This window comes from Vulpes lagopus, chromosome 8 (assembly GCF_018345385.1).
Source record: "Vulpes lagopus strain Blue_001 chromosome 8, ASM1834538v1, whole genome shotgun sequence".
In the NCBI taxonomy this organism is placed as follows: domain Eukaryota; kingdom Metazoa; phylum Chordata; class Mammalia; order Carnivora; family Canidae; genus Vulpes; species Vulpes lagopus.
Window position 1 is genome coordinate 42,425,464 of NC_054831.1, and position 17,551 is coordinate 42,443,014.

General features: G+C 40.7%; 1 protein-coding gene across 2 annotated transcripts in view; it reads left to right on the top strand.

Annotated features, from left to right (window-relative positions):
* B3GLCT (beta 3-glucosyltransferase) overlaps positions 1 to 3,031 on the top strand; it is a 126,227-nt gene extending 123,196 nt beyond the window's left edge. For both annotated transcript variants that reach the window (XM_041765842.1, XM_041765841.1), the window contains one exon: positions 901 to 3,031. In XM_041765842.1, the coding sequence (XP_041621776.1) occupies positions 901 to 1,068 (168 nt within the window). In that variant the 3' untranslated portion in view covers positions 1,069 to 3,031. The remainder of the gene's footprint in view (positions 1 to 900) is intronic.
* The last annotated feature ends 14,520 nt before the right edge of the window (positions 3,032 to 17,551 follow it).

Genomic DNA, 17,551 nt, shown 5'->3' on the forward strand with positions numbered 1-17,551 from the left:
GACTATTTTAGTATTGATAACCCAGTGAATTACTATAGAACACAGACAGTCTATATAAATCTGTAAACAAGATAAACATTGAAAGTGTGTGGATGCTTTGTTTAGAGTAAAAAAAAATATCTGGTTTCTGTTTCCTTTTATACCCTGAAGGATATTTCAATCTCGGTCATCCTAGGTTATGTCTGATTCTGCTTAAACTTCATTTTGTAAATTCTAGAAAATATTGAAATTACTGTGGAAAAACTTTTTAGGCTCTCTTTAACTACTTCTAGTTACTTAATGTTTCCCTTGCCATTTCTGGAGTCAGACTAAGTATCTGGGTAGGAAGAGAGTGTGTCGCGTTACTCACATTTCTCCCTCACCTTTGATGAGCTCCACATTTTCCTTCTCTGAGAGACATACACCTAATTACACGTCAGGGCAGTGGGCAGGCAAGGTGAACCCCAAGAACTCTTCACCCCATTCCACACACACACACACACACACACACACACAATGTATAGTCAGAGTTTCTTTAGACAGGCCTGGGAAATAGCAATTTTTCTGCCCTTTACAGAAGTTGTAATAGTCACTTAAATAACTTACAAGGAAGGCTTTTTAGATTTATTACCATGGTTGAGGAATTTCCTGGAGGTATGACTATAGATCATGGAAGCAAAAAGTGGTACATATGGATATTAAATTTAATTAAATCTCCAATCTCCAATTGGAGGTACAAAAGCCAAAGCCTCACGTCAGCAGGAAGAGGGCGGAAAAGATTTTCCTTTTTGCCTTTAGATTCCCATAACCCATATCAAATATTGAAGAAAATCAGTCATTTCGTAAATTCAAATGCTATTCTGAAGCAAAATTGTTTTCAGCGAATAAAGGAACATAATTCTCTGTTCCTTCTTCCTGCAGGCTCGGCCCGTGGATTATCCTAGGGACTACCTTTCTCACCAGGTTCCCATATCCTTTCACAAACACTGGAACATTGATCCAGTAAAAGTGTATTTCACGTGGCTGGCACCTGGTGAGGAAGACAAAGCCAGGCAGGAGACACAGAAGGGCTTTAAGGAAGAGTTATAAAGCGTGCTAGCCTGGGAGCACAGTTTGGGTCGGAGACTGGCATCATCCTGCTGAGCGGTGAGCATACTGTTGCCACATGCTACATGGCATTGGAAGCCTTTTGACTTTAGGTTGAAATTACATATACGGTATTTTTTGAGGCGGGGGGCAGGGAACAGAGTCATAGGGAAAACCCTGGGATTTTTTTTTTCTGGGGAAAAAAGCATTTGCTTTTGCATTATGCAGTTATTGTTAATATACAATGATTACTGTGTATTTTTTCAAGTTGTGGTAGAGCAGCTTTATTACTGTCACAGAAAAATAAATGGTACCAGAAGTCTCCCTCCTATTTTCTCTCTTCATTATAAAGTGTCAGATGGGTATGAGACTGGAAAGACATGACTGTATTTATATATGTGCTAGATACATATATGTGTGTGTGTGTGTATATATATATATATATATGTAGTACATATAGAATATATACTTTATACATACAGTATATATTCTATACTTTAGATAGAAGAAGCAACATCTGTTGACATGGATATTGCCATGGTGTAAACTTTTTGACTGTATTATTGATGATGAAAATTATTTTCTGGTTATTCAGTAGGAATAATGCTGTAGTAAATATCATTCATAAAACATCATAAAAGTCTAGGTATGAAGTCCCCCATAGTCTGTAATCAAGGTTGTTATGTTTTATCTATTTTTCTGTTTTTTGCCTCATAAAAAGAGAATAAGAAGTCTTCTGTTAGAACTTTCTATTTCTTTAGAGGTTCATCTGTGTTCTATTTCTCCCCGAAGCCCTATCTTTATGACCTCCTTGTAACACAAAAGTGTACTGGATGCTGCCAGAAAATAGTGTTTTCAATATTTAAAGACAATGTTGTCATGCTTTATTCAAGTCAGTGAGCTCTGTGTAAGTCTCAGGAAGTGAATTAAATTAATTTGTACCTGATGTTTTACTCTTATTTTTTCTTGAATGTTACTTAATGACTCCCTGTTGGCTCATAATAGACCCTCCAGTGTACCATGAAACCCTCATGGAAAGACAGCATGGTGATTTGGCAATTACCCTGGTTCTTACAGAATGAGATTTAAACACAGTATTTTTTATTTTCAAATCATATCTTTAATATATAGTAATTTAACACATTATTAATTTGTAAAAAGTACTCTGATGTTTTAATTATAGAATTCAGTTTTTCTAAGAGTGTTTGCATAAAATTTGATTTTCGTATGTCTTAAACTAATTTTGGTCTAGTAAAATACTTTCCTTTTTTTAAAAAAATAAAAATTGCTATTTGTTAACTTTGCTTATAAGGCTCATAATTATAGTGAAGCGAGGGTTTCAAAGCCATACCACCAAAAGTACCCATGTGTGTTTTTTTTAAGAATATTTTTTTCTTGTAGCTTAGACTGGACTCATTTCCAAAATGATGCAATAGTATTTTTACCATTGTTCCAAATTAGCAAATACCAGGACTGGTGTGTTTTCAGTGGTACCTGAATGCACTAAATTTGTTTCTGTGAAAGTGGATTTTTGTGGCCTGTGCAAGGAATGGATCGGAGACGATGAACTGGATGTGAAGCACCCTAAGGATTTATAGATCTATCAAACTATTGGTGGTGACATCAGCATCGTTGTCATAGCTGGGCTGGCTGTCATGGCTACTGTTGCAGAGGCCTCCGTGTCACCTGTGATAATACCCCTGGAGGGCCTGGCTGCCTGATCCAGTGGAGAAGAGGCTTTGGTTCTTCCTGCTCCTGCTCCCACTTGTCACACTCAGAATACAGCATATTCGTTTGACAGGACTGAACCGGCATCTGTATGTGAAGATCCACGTCAAGCTTTCTTATGATCAGTGCCTTCTACTGATACCGGAGCACCTCCTCTGGTACTTGTTGGTGTTTTGTTAATTATGTTTAGTTTCTGGAACTATGTAAGCCTAACCACAAATAAAAGGTCTTTGCCTAAGTTACTCTTTCCTCCAATGTATTCATTAGTCCAACCTAGAGTGGGAAGGGCAAGGGGAAAAAGAATTAATGGAGTCAGTGGGAAAAGCCAGTGTCTTGGTAAACAGTTTTCAGAGAGAAAAATTAATAAGCTATCCTTTTTTTAATATTTTATTTATTTATTAATGAAAGACACACACACACACACACAGAGAGAGGCAGAGACACAGGCAGAGGGAGAAGCAGGCTCCATGCAGGAAGCCCGATGCAGGACTCGATCCTGGGACTCCAGGATCACGCCCTGGGCTTAAGGCAGGCGCTAAACTGCTGAGCCACCCAGGGATCCCTCAATAAGCTATCCTTTTAAGAGAAAACCATCAGACATTGAAGATATATTTATACTAAGTCCATGAAATGATCATCTATCTTATTATTTAAAAGTGGGCATGTTATTTTGGAATGGATTCCCATACAGTTCCTATCTTAAGAAATACATTTTGAATCTGAACTTCCCAGGACAGATACTGTCCTAGTCACATTTCTTTTGCCTTTTTTTTTTTTTTTTTTTTTTTTTATAAGCAGAGGGAGAAGCAGGCTCCATGCACCAGGAGCCTGACGTGGGATTCGATCCCGGGTCTCCAGGATCGTGCCCTGGGCCAAAGGCAGGCGCTAAACCGCTGCACCACCCAGGGATCCCCTCTTTTGCCTTTTTAATAGGCATTTACTCCCAGATGGTTATTTTTATCCTAGGGATGTCAATAGCTGGAATGCTATTTCTGCTTTTAAGGCACTTCTGATATAACTAAAGCCACATTGTCTGACTATGTAGGATTTTTACATCTTGTAGCTAAATTAGAAATTTAGACACAAACATAGCCCTTATGGAATGTTCGGGAACATAAAACAGCACAAAGTGATTATTTGCACAGGTTTATCAATGTTTTCTGAATTTCCTGATTATTGAATACCTTAAGGGTTTCCACATCCGTATCCATTAAAATTGTTTGTTTTTCCTCAAAAATCCAATAGAAGAATGCTTTAAGAATTTTAAGAATGTTTCTATTGTCTTTTATTCATAATCAGAGATGTAATTTCAGGGCACCTGGGTGGCTCAGTCAGTTAAATGTCTGCCTTCAGCTCAGGTCATTATCTCTAGGCCCTGGGATTGAGCTCCACATGGGGGGTGGGGGTCCCTGCTCAGCAGGAGTCTGCTTCTCTGTCTGCTCCTCCCCGACTCATGCTCTCATTCTCCCTCTCAAAAAAATAAATGTTTTTTAAAAATCAGAGGTATAATTTCTGTGGACTAAAATGAATCAATCAATAGATTCATTCAGCAGCTGTTTATTAAACACCTGCTATGTAGCAGACATTCCAGGATGCCCTTTATCTGTCCTCTTCATCACTCTGCCCCTGGCATCTTTGAATGCCTGGCACACAGTAGGTAGTGTTGTTTTATATTCCCATGAATTCTATAAACATGTCACCAGCAAAATGTGTTTTCCTCCTCTCTGTAGAAAGTGAAGTGTTTGTATCTCATGTTGTCTTTTAGTGCATGTCTTCCCTTAAGAGGCATTTATATTCCTTGTAGGAGTAAGGGTAGGTAGAAGGAGAAGGAATGTAAAGTAGTAAACAAGTGAAGGAACAAGATAATTTCTCATAATGATAAATGTTATCATAAATTTTAAGATAGAAGGTTCTAGGGAATGTCCTATGTGATGAGAATGATCACATAGAGAGTGAGGTTGGCACAAACAGGATACCATGTTAGATCTGGAGACTACATTGGGTGGGAGTGGTCAGAGAAGGCCTCTTTGAGAAGGTGATGTTTGAGCAAAGATCCAAAGGACTGGAAGGGATCAGGAATGCAAGGTATATTCATGGATTGTTCTAGGCAGAGGGAACAGGAAATGTGAAGGTTCAAAGGTAGGAACAAGATAGTTGTGGGAAAAGACACAACTTTGTGTGTGTGGCACTGCTTAGCTATCATCATTGTGTGACCATTGCTTAGCTATCATCATTACCTGACATCCATGTGATGTTAAATAAATAATTGATAGGGAAATCTGGAGATCAGCCAGAGGAGTCAAGCCTGGAGATATAATTTTGGAACTCATCAGCATGTTACAGGTTTTGAAAATCACAAGATTGAATGAGGTCGTCTAGGGAGAAAGTACAGGAGAGAACAGAACAAGGAGGTCATCTAGGGAGAAAGTATAGGAGAGAACAGAACAAGGGCAGCCTGAGCAGGTCAGTCAGTGAGGTGGGAGGGACCCCCAGTGATGTATAAAGGAAGCCAAATAAATATTTTTTTTTAAGAAGCAGATGGTAGGTGTGTCCCATGTTGCCAAGGGGTTCATTAGAGAGGATGGAGAAGTGACTATGTGATTCAGCAGCATGGAGGTGACCTTGATAAGTTCACTCCCAGTGAATGGGGTAACATGGGGGAAGGAATAGATTCTGAGACTGCAGAGAGCAATTATAAACATTTTTTGGGGGGGGGATGAGTTCAAGACAAGGGGAAGCAGCTTAAGTGGGGGCATGGAGACTAGGTAGTTTGCATTTTAAGATAGAAGATTCTAGGGAATGTCCACATGTGATGAGAATGATCACATAGAGAGTAAGGCTGGTACAATGACTACATGGGCAGTCTTGGCACAACAGGACAGAATCCAGAGTTCAGTGGAGGAATCCACTCTGTCGAATGGGAGAAAGTGTAGGAACAGAGAAAGAGTTTTAGATTTGCTGACAAGAAAATGTGAGTGTTTGAATCTGATCATTTTTTGGTTTTAAGATTTTATTATTTGACAGAAAGAGAGAGAGGGAGCCTGCACAGGTAGGGTGAAGGGCAGAGGGAGAGGGAAAAGCAGACTCCCCGCTGAGCAGGGAGCCCAATGTGGGGCTCATCATGCCTTAAACTTAAGGCAGAGGCATAACTGTCTGAATCACCCAGGCACCCTGAATTTGATCACTTCTATTGTGAGACAGGTAACCTGCTGGGAGTGACTTTTCACATATGTTTGTTCCTATGAAGAGCTGTGATGTGAATAATACATAGAGCTTACTCTGCTTGGCACTGTTCTAAGGGCTTCACACATCAGCTTATTTAATCCTCACAATAACTCTTCAAAGTGAATACTATAGTTTTTCCCAGTTTACTCTGGGGGTAACTGAAGCACAGAGAGATTGAGTAACCAATTAAAAGTCACACAGCTAGCTGGTAAGTGACACAGCTGGGTTTTAAGCCCATTTTGGCTCCAGAGTCTATTCATTGAATATCTGTGGACTTTGACCTCTAAGAAGAACATGTAACACTAGCACAGGTAAAGATGACCGAGAACCCAAGAGTCAATCATAAGTAACCCTATATTAGAGAGATTCAAGGCCAATGTGATTATATATCAGATAAATTATAGAAGCGAGATGTGTTGGGTGGTTAAAAAAAAAATGAGGAATCGGCTACCTGAGATTGAATTTTAAACTCTGTACCAGCACTATGGACAACAGTACATCTAGAAGGGATGAAGGTACTCCTGCACTGTGACTCCACAGTTCTACTCTGAGGCATATGCCCTAGTGACACCCGTACGCCAATGCACTGAAAAGCATGTACAACAATATTCATAGCAGAATACACAGTTCAGGAGAGCCAAAAGCTGCAACCAGTTTATGTGTCCCTTTCTTGAAGAACTAATAAGTTGTGGTATGTCTTTATAATATCACGTCATGCAGCAATTAGTATGAATGTACTACCGCTACATGAGACCTCTCCATGTAGCAAATTTAAAAAGTCACAGAACAAAACTTGTAGTAGGATTTCCTTTGAATAATTTAAAACCATGCAAAATGAAACAGTAAACCCAGAGATACATACCTAAACAAATAAGGAATACGAGAATGATAAACACAGAATTCAAGACAGTAATGACCTCTTGGGGAAAGTGAGAGGGATATGCTGTCAGACACATGGGGGCCTCAACAGTAACCTTAATTTCTATTTCTTAAACAAGTTGGTGTGTATATGGGTGTTTATTTCATAAGTAGTCTTTATGCCTGATACATGTTATAAATACTCCCTGTTCAACATTTAATTTTAATGTAATTAATGACAAACTATTTAATTAATTAATTAATTAATTTATAAAGATTTTATTTATTCATGAGAGATACACATACACAGAGAGAGAGAGGTAGAGACACAGGCAGAGGGAGAAGCAGGCTCCATGCAGGGAGCCCGACATGGGACTTGATCCCAGGACTCCAGAATTACGCCCTGGGCCGAAGGCAGGCACTAAACCACTGAGCCACCCAGGAATCCCCCAAACTTGATTTAATTAAAAAACCCAAGAGTGTCTTGTTAAGCATCTAATGTGTATTAATTTCTGGTGGCAGCAGAAACAATTTGTCACAAACTGGGTGGCCTAACAAAAGCAAAAATGATTATCCTCTGTCCTGCCTGTGGAATTCTGGGAGTCTAGCAACCTTCTTTCATTTTGTCCTGTGTCTGTCCCTTTGGGTCAAACAGGCATCATTTCTGCTTGTGTAACAATCTCAAAAACCCTGTGGGTCTCCTGTGTATGTCAAGGGGACTCATGCAATGGGACGAGGGGCTCCTCCACAGATCCTTCCTGACGGTCTCATCTCTACCCTTGGCTTCTGCTCCAATGGCTACGCCCTTGGCTTTCTCTTCATGGCATTCCTTCCTCAGCATCAATCTCCTAATTTGGGCATCCTTTACAGTCTGAATTGGCTAAAAATCTCCCAGTCTGAATTGTCAAGTTCAGTTTCCTTTTTGCTTCACGGTTTTTCTATTTATCTCTGTCGTCTCAAATGTTACTACAGGTTACAAGAAGAAACCAGAGCACGTTCAATACTTTACTTGGAAATCTCAGCAAAATATTCAAGTTCTTTGCTTCCAAGTTCTACTTTCCATGTAACTAACTATAGAACATAATTTAGCTAGGCTTTCTGCTATTACAGACCAAGGATCCTCTTTCCTCCAGTTTCCAAAAATATTTTCCTTATTCCCTCCTGAGTCCTCACCAGCAGGGCCTTGAAAGCTCAAATTTCTACCAACATTTTGTTTATAACAAGGTATGTATTCTCTAATGTGACATAGGTTTTCCTTCCCGTGCTCCTTGCTTCCTCCTGAGTACTGGCTGGCAGAACCTTTAACATCCATTTCTACCAATAGGATATTTAGGGTAATGTTTGCTTTTTCATCATACATGTAAAAGTTCTTCCAGCTTCCACCCATTACCCATTCCAAAGCCACTTCCACATTTTTAGCTATGTATCATAGCAGCATCTTGCTTCCAGGGCCAAAATTTGTACTTGTGGCTGCTTTAATTAATTACCACAAACCTGGTGGCTCAAAACAACTGAAATTTATACATTTATAGTTCTGGAGGCCAGAAAGCTGAAATTAATATTGCTGGGTGAAAATCAGAGTGCTGGCAGGGCAACGCTTCCTTCAGAGGGGAGAAATCCATGCTTTGCCTCTTCTAGCTTCTGGTGGCGGCTGTATTCCTTGGTTTGTGGTGCATCACTCCAATTTCTGCCTCTCTGGTCACACTGACTTCTCTCTTGTCTATATGTCAAATATCCATGTCTCCACCTCCCTCTCATAAGGACACATGTAATTGTATTTAGAGCTCACCTAGATAACCCAACATAACCTTCCCATCTCTAATCATACCTGCAAAATCCCTTTCTTGCCCTATCAGCTAACGCTCAGAGGTTCTAGGAATTAGGACATGGTTATCTTTTTGAGGGAGAGCATTATTCAGCCTACTTCAGTGTGCTAACATTCACTGATAGGTGATGACATGAGCAAGCAAGTGGGCAAATTGGGGGAGTCTATGGGTGACATGCCCATTCATTCATTCATTCATTCACTCATTACTTACTTAACAAATATTTTTAGTGACTATGTTGTGCCAGGCATTGTTGCTAGATGTCAGAAGGCACTGGGTTCTCAATGGTGCTACTTAGATCATCCCACATCAGGAAACACACCCACCCACACACATACCAGATTTTTCTTTTTTTAAAGGCATTCTTTATATGGAGAAGAAATTAGTTTAGAGGCCTGCATACCAGTCTACCGGACCTTTTCAGACATGTCTATATCTAGAATTTCTTTTCACTATTTTTACCTTCCTGCTTTATTCCTCCTCTGAGTTTCTTCTGATTCCACAGCTGGAACTGGGAATTACTCTGTTCCTTTATGTTTAGGTAGAATAAGCACTAGATTAAAAGGTCCTAGCTCTGCCTTCACTGTGCAATCTTGGGTGATTCACTGTGTGTCTCTGGACTTCAGCTTTGTAATAAAATGAAGCAGATTGAACTTGAAAATGTTATGATTCTACTGTCTAAATATAGGGCCTATATTACTAAATATTCCATTACTAAATATTCCCGGTGGATGCTATTTCTACATTTTTATGTTCCATTATGAAAAGAATTTTAAGACTTCAAAGTTTTCTAATTAAAATGAATTATCTGCTCTATCAATCTGGAAAATTGTGTCCTATTAAATTGAATCAATTTGAAATATACTTGGCTTTCATTCATGGATTTAGAAATATAGGAAAACTAGGTAATGAGACAGTTTTAAGGTAATTTTTTTCCTAGATGTGAAAATTAACTTTGTGTCATTAAAAAATATATGTTTCTATTATGTTCCAGATTCTGGACATGGAATGGTGAGCAAAAGCAGACAGATTTTCTGTCCTTATAGACTTTATAATCTAGGGCACAGATTCCTACTATTTTACTAAAACAATATTCATAATAAATGCTGAGAAGGACTTGGTCTTTGATTTAAGATATAAAAATAAAAAGTGGCTAATCCTATGAAGGAGTCAAAAGGAGACCATTTCAGGAAGAAGAAACTGCATATGCAAGGGCCCAGTGATGGTGGCATTACATCTTCTTTAAGAAACTGGAAAAAGTTGGAATGCTCTAGGATCACAAAGAATAGCCCTTTGTAGCTTGCTTTCTTCATATATAATATATCATGGACATCCTACATACTGTTAAATATTCTATAATAAAATCCCCATATGGTATTTCACTGCATATTTATACTATATTCTAAAAAATTCTCATTATTGGTTATTTGCTATTTTCACACTTTAAAAAAATATTTATATATTTGAGGGACAGAGCAAGCACAGAAGGAGAGGGAGAGGCAGACTCCCTGCTGAGCAGAAAGCCCAATGTGGGGCTCAATCTAGCACCCTGAGATCATGACCTGAGCCAAAGGCAGATGCTTAACTGACTGAGCTATCCAGGCACCCTGTTTTCACACTTTTTAAAACATTTATTTATTTGAGAGAGAGAGTGCACGAGCACGTGAGTGGAGGTGGGAGGGTGGGGGGAGTTGAAGGGGAGAGAATCTCAAGCAGACTCCCTGCTGAGGGCAGAGCCTGAGGCAGGACTGTATCCTATGACCCTGCGATCATGACTTGAGCCAGAATCAAGAGTAGATGCTCAAATGACTGAGCCATCCATGTGCCCCTGTTGTTTTTACACTTTCATTTAATTTTTAGAAGAGATTAAATGAAATAAAAGTAGGATGATTTGACTAAGATTAGACATTAAGGCAAAGATTCTGGGTTAGATTAGTTATGTTGGTCAAAGCAAGTAGGTGGGTTGCAGGACTTTAACTTTTTAAATGAAAAGCGTTATTTTGAAGAAAGTGAAAAAAAATAACAACCATCTCTAAAACAATTTCCAACTCTTCCTCTCCATCTTTCCTTCCCTTCTTTCTCCTTTCATTCTCCTGTTTAATTATATATACATCTGTATCCCCTATTTATAAACAGTACTGTGGTGCACAGCCTAATAGCTAGATGTTGGTACACATTCAAGAGTTCAAGACTACTTCTTTAAGCTAAATTCCTACCTGTGAAACATTTGATACGATAAGATATTGTAATTTGAATGCATTTACTATGTATTATCAAAGAGTACTCTAGCAATGTGCCAAGTTATACTTCCACCAGTCCCAGAGAACTTTTCATATTTCATAACATTTTTATTTTTTATGGGAGCCTTCTATTTTCTTGAATGTCTCCTTTCCATTTTGATTCAAATCTACTTACTAGTCTATTATTCTCTAGGATTTCCTGATAAATGGGCTTCTGCTTACTATCCTTGTGTCCTTTACAGAGCCCAGCACAGAGCTCATGCTCAATAAATACTTGTTGAAGAGCATTAACCTATAGTTGAGTCAGGAATGGTTAACACAGGATAGACTATCTTGATTCTTCTTCTGAGAAGGTACTTTCCTCACTCTGTGCTTTAACTTTTTAGTTGGTGTGTGTGTATCTGTTTTTTTTTTTTAATTTCACAGATTTCTGCACTATATGATCTAAAGACTTTCTGACTCCCAGATGCTAAAGGTGTTATGAATCTACTGAATTTGAAAAGGCAGTTTATAAAAGTACTTTCTAAAAGTAAGTAGAGAATTTTGTTTTTTATTGTCCTTTGTAACAAAAGGACCTTATTCTAGCACATGGTAGACATGATTCATTGGCCATGGCCCAGTGGGAAGGTGGGCATGAGAGGATCCTATTCCCTTCATCATTACCATCATTACCTACTCTGGGCAAGCCAGCTGCTCCTTGTCTTTCATCAACTGTTGGGTTCCTTTCAGGTTTTTAATAACCTGTGGTGTGATGAGATAAGCAAACAGGGCAGAGGAGATGGCTTGCTGTCTACTAATCACCTTCAAGGCTGCTGCCCACTGTGACAGCTTTGGTTTCCCTTTGTTGGTGGGCCTTGCCCTTCTTCTTGTGACTCTTCAGGGTTAGTAATTTACATACAACCTTTTCCCTTTGGTCTTTACCCCCTGTGGATGCCCAGATTGTTAGGGGATGGAGTATCTGTATTAATCTAGAAAGAATTCTGCCTCTTATATCCTGCCAACATTATTTGCCTTGGATTAGATAAAATGTACGCATTTTGTATTACCATGTGTTGTGATAGTCCAGCTCAGGGAACACAGCCTGACCCGCATTTTGGACTCAGCAAATATGTTTAAAGAGGGTATAAAATGAGGGACTGAAATTACTTCACATTTTGGCTCAGCAAAAAGAGAGACAAAGAGAGACTTGAGTCCTGCACTGTCAGATTCAAATACACTTTTCGCTTCCTGCAGGCCAAGGCAGTCTGGTTGCAGCAGGAGGCAGGTGAAAAGGGCAAAGAAGCCTCCCATGATCTGCAGGTTTGACCAAGGAGGTAACATATCCATCACCACATGAAACTAGCCTACAAAGAGCTCCTTGGTAAGATGATTTGTCTCCATGGCCTCCCACTTTTCTGAGTATCTTTAACACCCATAGATACCAGGAACCTTCCACAAACTATCACATCCTGGTGTACAGATCCCTAGACACAGTTTTGGGAGTCTGACAGTTCTTTGTGATGATTCTGATTTTTCTTTTAGATAATATGATGAAAGTAATCTCAGCATTTTGATGACCAACTATCATCTTTGTGTCTATGATTGTGTTGGCAACAAGCAGTCACCAATGTCAAAATGACAACTGCCATTACATTCTCTTACCAACTCTAAAAGTAACTTTCCCTTTCTAGAGAAAAGTAACCAATGAAAGTCATTTTCACAAGAATTTAATTAACATATTAAGGGTTTGATTTTGATGTGAAAACAACGATTTGGGACAAATAATGTGCTACTTAATCATTAAGTCAGAAAAGAGTGGAGACAGACCTGGTTCACAGATGGCACTTTTGTGCGCCACCAAGGCCAAATGATGTCAGGGCATGCTAGGGAAAGATACTTTCCATATGTTTATGTAACCTGCATTGAGGCAAAGTGGAAGCAATAACAACAAACTTTGATATACTATTAGAAATGAAGTGAATAAGCCATTTACTGTTTTCCTTCTGGAATCTGTTTTTTTTTTTTTTTTTTCATTATTTGCAAGACTGCAAATGAATTTCAGATATTTTCAGGTTCTAATTCCAGCAATAATTGGATTAGATATCCATTTAAAGTAGATTTCAATAATGCCATAATACTAACCTTGTTTTCAAAAGGCCAAACTGATGTAATAGTGTTGCCATATTCTACTATCAGCATTGTTTTGGTTACCTTAATTGGTTTATTTACTTAATTATCATGAATCAGCAAAGTGTTTGTGGATAAATGGGATTGTCAGCAAAATGACCTCAGAGGCTCTGGCCAGGTACACTGGATAATTTATGTTTGCCCCTCAGATCTACTCTCTTCCCTTCTTTGTGACATGGGGAGGCCCACTGGCTTCCAATCCGGGTTAGCCAACGGGAGACACTTGTAGGAGACCAAAAGTGGAGGAGGGTGAGCTATTTTACTTCCTACCTTACTGTTGGGCCACTGTGGCTTGGGATGCCCCTCCATTAAAGCTTCTGCTCCTGCTGGAGAACTTTTCCCGTGCAGCCCCTCTGTGTGTGGTCCCGGGAACAGTTCTCTTGCCTGACCCTTTCCGGGGTGGGGGTGGTAGTGGTGGTGGTGGTGGTAATAGCTTCGTACAATTGCTAGTGTTGAGATACTACTGCAAGATTGGTTTTGGTTTCTCTAAACCCTACCCACTCCTTTGCTTTTTAAACTCTTCTCAATTACCCAATTTGAGTGTGTGATCTGAGTCCTATCAGAGCTGTGACACCCCTTTCAGAGTTGGCAGTGAGTTAGCTGGGACAAGGTGCCCCCACCTCTCAGGAAGACTGGTTTCAGGGGAAGGCAGCCTCCCTCTTTGGGAGCACAGCCTCATGATGCTAAAAGCATCCACTGTGTCCTGCACAAGCATATGGCCCATGCACGCCAGGAGAACAGGGAGAAACGTATGGATCTATGAGCCTACGGTTTCCAGCTAGCACCACGGGACAGTCATTGGTGTCACCTGAGTCCTTTTGATCAAAGTATTGAGGTCATTAATAACCTGTTCAATATGCTTCTGTGAGCAAGGATCTTAGGCAATTGGGTTATTGAAGTCAAAATGCAGATAGAGTCAAAACAGAACCAGACCTTGGGTTCCACTTTTTTTAGTGTTTTTTTTTTTTTAAAGATTTTATTTATTTATTCATGAGAGATGCAGAGAGAGAGAGAGAGAGAGAGAGAGAGGCAGAGACAGGCAGACGGAGAAGCAGGCTCCATGCAGGGAGCCCGACGCGGAACTCGATCCTGGGACTCCAGAATCACACCCTGGGCTGAAGGCGGCACTAAACCGCTAGGCCACCAGGGCTGCCCCACTTTTTTAGTATTAAACCTAATCCTGGCAATTTAGTTTTAGGGAACAAAAATCCATCACGCTAAACTAATTAGTTTTCTTGGCTTGGGAATGTTGTTTGTATTTACTTTGTATATTAGTTTTGCTTTTATAGTTGTATAAGAGCAATAACAAGAAATTGTTATGGACTGAATAGTTTCCCCACCAGATTCATATGTAAAGCTCTAACCCTCTGTGTGATTGTATTTGGAGACAGGGCCTCCAAGGAGATAACTGAGTTTAAATGAGATCATTAGGGTGGGACCCTTACCTGATAGGACTGGTATCCTAATAAGAAAAGAAACTAATGATCTCTTTCACTCTACACATACATACAGAAAAATGACCATGTGGGGAGGCGGTGAGAAGGTGGCTGTTTACAGGCCAGGAAGAGAGGCCACACCAGAAACTGAGCTTGCTGGCACCTTGATCATGGACACCTAGCCTCCAGAACTGTGAGGGAAAAAATTCTGTTCTCCTAGGCCCAGGTCTATGGTATTTTGTTGTGATAGCCCACACAGACTAATACAGAAATGTGCAATCAGTTTTGTTTGTACATGCTTAAGTAACATTACAATGAAAATAATTAAAGATGATGGCCAGATTCTAAGAGCAATGTTACCTGAGAAAGGGCTTTATATTTTTCAGATTTAATGAAAAGGGCTTTGTACTTAAAATCTGAGAGTGCTGGAAGCCATGATAACCGGATTTTAACTTTGGCTCTACAATTTACTGTGTGATGCTGGACAGGCTAATTAACCTCTTTCTCATTTTTCTCTTTTGTAAAATGGGTATAATAATACTTCCTGTCTTTTATGGTTGTTGTAAGGAATAAAGGATTTAGATAATATAATGCATCAAAATACCTAGCATTGTATATGCAAACCTACGATAAAGCCCTGTCTTGTGTTTTAAAATTATCCATGCCATTTTGCCCCTAGTCTTCTTAATTCTGGTAAAATTTCCTAGTCAAACAAAAAGTTACTGATAGAGCCATGTATCTAACTTATAATCCTTGTGTGCTATTAGTAAATAGCTCTTATTATTGAAAAATTTTTTAGCAGAAATAAAGGATGCAGGCCATTCTATAATTCCTAAGCAATGGGGATTTAGTAATGTTTTCACTAAGTAAGAAATCCTGAAATAAAAAAAAGACAGTGAAAGATATTCTAGGCAGGATTCAGGTTGGGCTGCTGGATCTAACAAAAGTGTAAATTATTTTCTTGCACAGTTGCTTGCTTGCTCCTTTGGTATAGAGGTGCACTGGGCATTGCTTAACTGATAACTTTTCCAAGGACCCAAAGAATTAATTAAAAATGTAGATTTCTTCCTTTCTCTTATAATCCTTTTCACTATTGCTTATATTCTGGATGGGAAAAATTAGAGAGGGAGACAAACCATGAGATACTCCTAACTCTGGGAAACAAACAAAGGGTTGGGGGGAAGGGGAAGTGGGTGGGGGATGGGGTAACTGAATGACAGGCAATGAGGAGGGCACTTGATGAGATGAGCACTGGGTGTTATACTATATGTTGACAAATTGAATTTAAATTAAAAAATGTAAAAAAAAATACAGATTTCTTTTCATATTAGGCAACAGAATCATGAAACTCTCTGAAAGTAGGTCACTTAAATCCGGAAAACTGTGTGGAGGTTCCTCAAAGAATTAAAAATAGATCTGCCCTACAACCCAGCAATTGCACTGCTGGGGATTTACCCCAAAGATACAGATGCAGTGAAATGCCAGGACATCTGCACCCCGATGTTTATAGCAGCAATGTCCACAATAGCCAAACTGTGGAAGGAGCCTCGGTGTCCATCGAAAGATGAATGGATAAAGAAGATGTGGTCTATGTACACAATGGAATATTACTCAGCCATTAGAAACGACAAATACCCACCATTTGCTTCAGCGTGGATGGAACTGGAGGGTATTATGCTGAGTGAAGTAAGTCAATCAAAGAAGGACAAACATTATATGGTCTCATTCATTTGGGGAATATAAAAAATAGTGAAAGGGAATAAAGGGGAAAGGAGAGAAAATGAGTGGGAAATATCAGAAAGGGAGACAGAACATGAGAGACTCCTAACTCTGGGAAACGAACAAGGGGTGGTTGAAGGGGAGGTGGGCGGGGGGAGGTTGGGGTGACTGGGTGATGGGCACTGACGGGGGCACTTGATGGGATGAGCACTGGGTGTTATGCTGTATGTTGGCAAATTGAACTCCAATAAAAATAAATTTAAAAAAAAAAGTAGATCACTTAAAGATGCACGCTTAGACTTTTTGGGCACTTTGTATCTCTGAGGTATATACCCAAAGTTTCAATTTTCAATAGGGAAGAATATGAGACAGAACATGGAAACCATAGGCAGGGATTTCCATACACCTTCCATATTAGTTTTCTTTGGCTGCTGTAGCAAATTGCCACAACCTAGTAGTTTAACACAACATAAATTTATTATCTTGTAGGTCTGGAGGTCAGAAATCTGCAATGGGAAGATGGCGGAGGAGTAGGGTCTCCAGGTCACCTGTCCTCAGCAAATTACCTAGAAAACCATCCAATCATCCTGAAAACCTACGAATTCAGCCTGAGATTTAAAGAGAGACCAGCTGGAACGCTACAGTGAGAAGAGTTCGCGCTTCTATCAAGGTAGGAAGACGGGGAAAAGAAATAAAGACACAAAAGGCCTCCAAGGGGGAGGGGCCCCGCGAGGAGCCGGGCTGAGGCCGGGGCGAGTGTCCCCAGGACAGGAGAGCCCCGTCCCGGAGGAGCAGGAGCTGCACCAACCTTCCCCGCGGAAAGGGGCTCCCCGGGAATTGGAGCAGGATCCCCAGAAAGGCGGGGACGCCCTCGGGCTCCCTGGGACAGTAACAGAGGAACTGCGCCCCGGAGAGTGCGCCGAGCTCCCTAAGGGCTGCAGCGCGCAGGGCGGGACCCGGAGCAGCTGGAGGGGCTCGGGCGGCGGCTCCGCGGAGGGGGCTGCGCGGCTCCGGGAACAGCTCAGCGGCGGCGGCTCGCGCGGAGGAAGAAGCTCCGCGCGGAGGGGGCTGCGCGGCTCCGGGAACAGCTCGGAGGGGCTCGGGCGGCGGCTCCGCGGAGGGGGCTGCACCGCCGGGAGCTCGAATCCAACAGCGCAGACCCCGGAGCACAGGGCGCCGGGACACAGCCCAGGATCCGGCCTCCCCCGGGACAGGCAGAGGCCGGGAGGGCCCAGGACAGCAAGGACGCTCCTGCCTGGAACTGAGCAGATCAGCGGCCCCGCCCCGG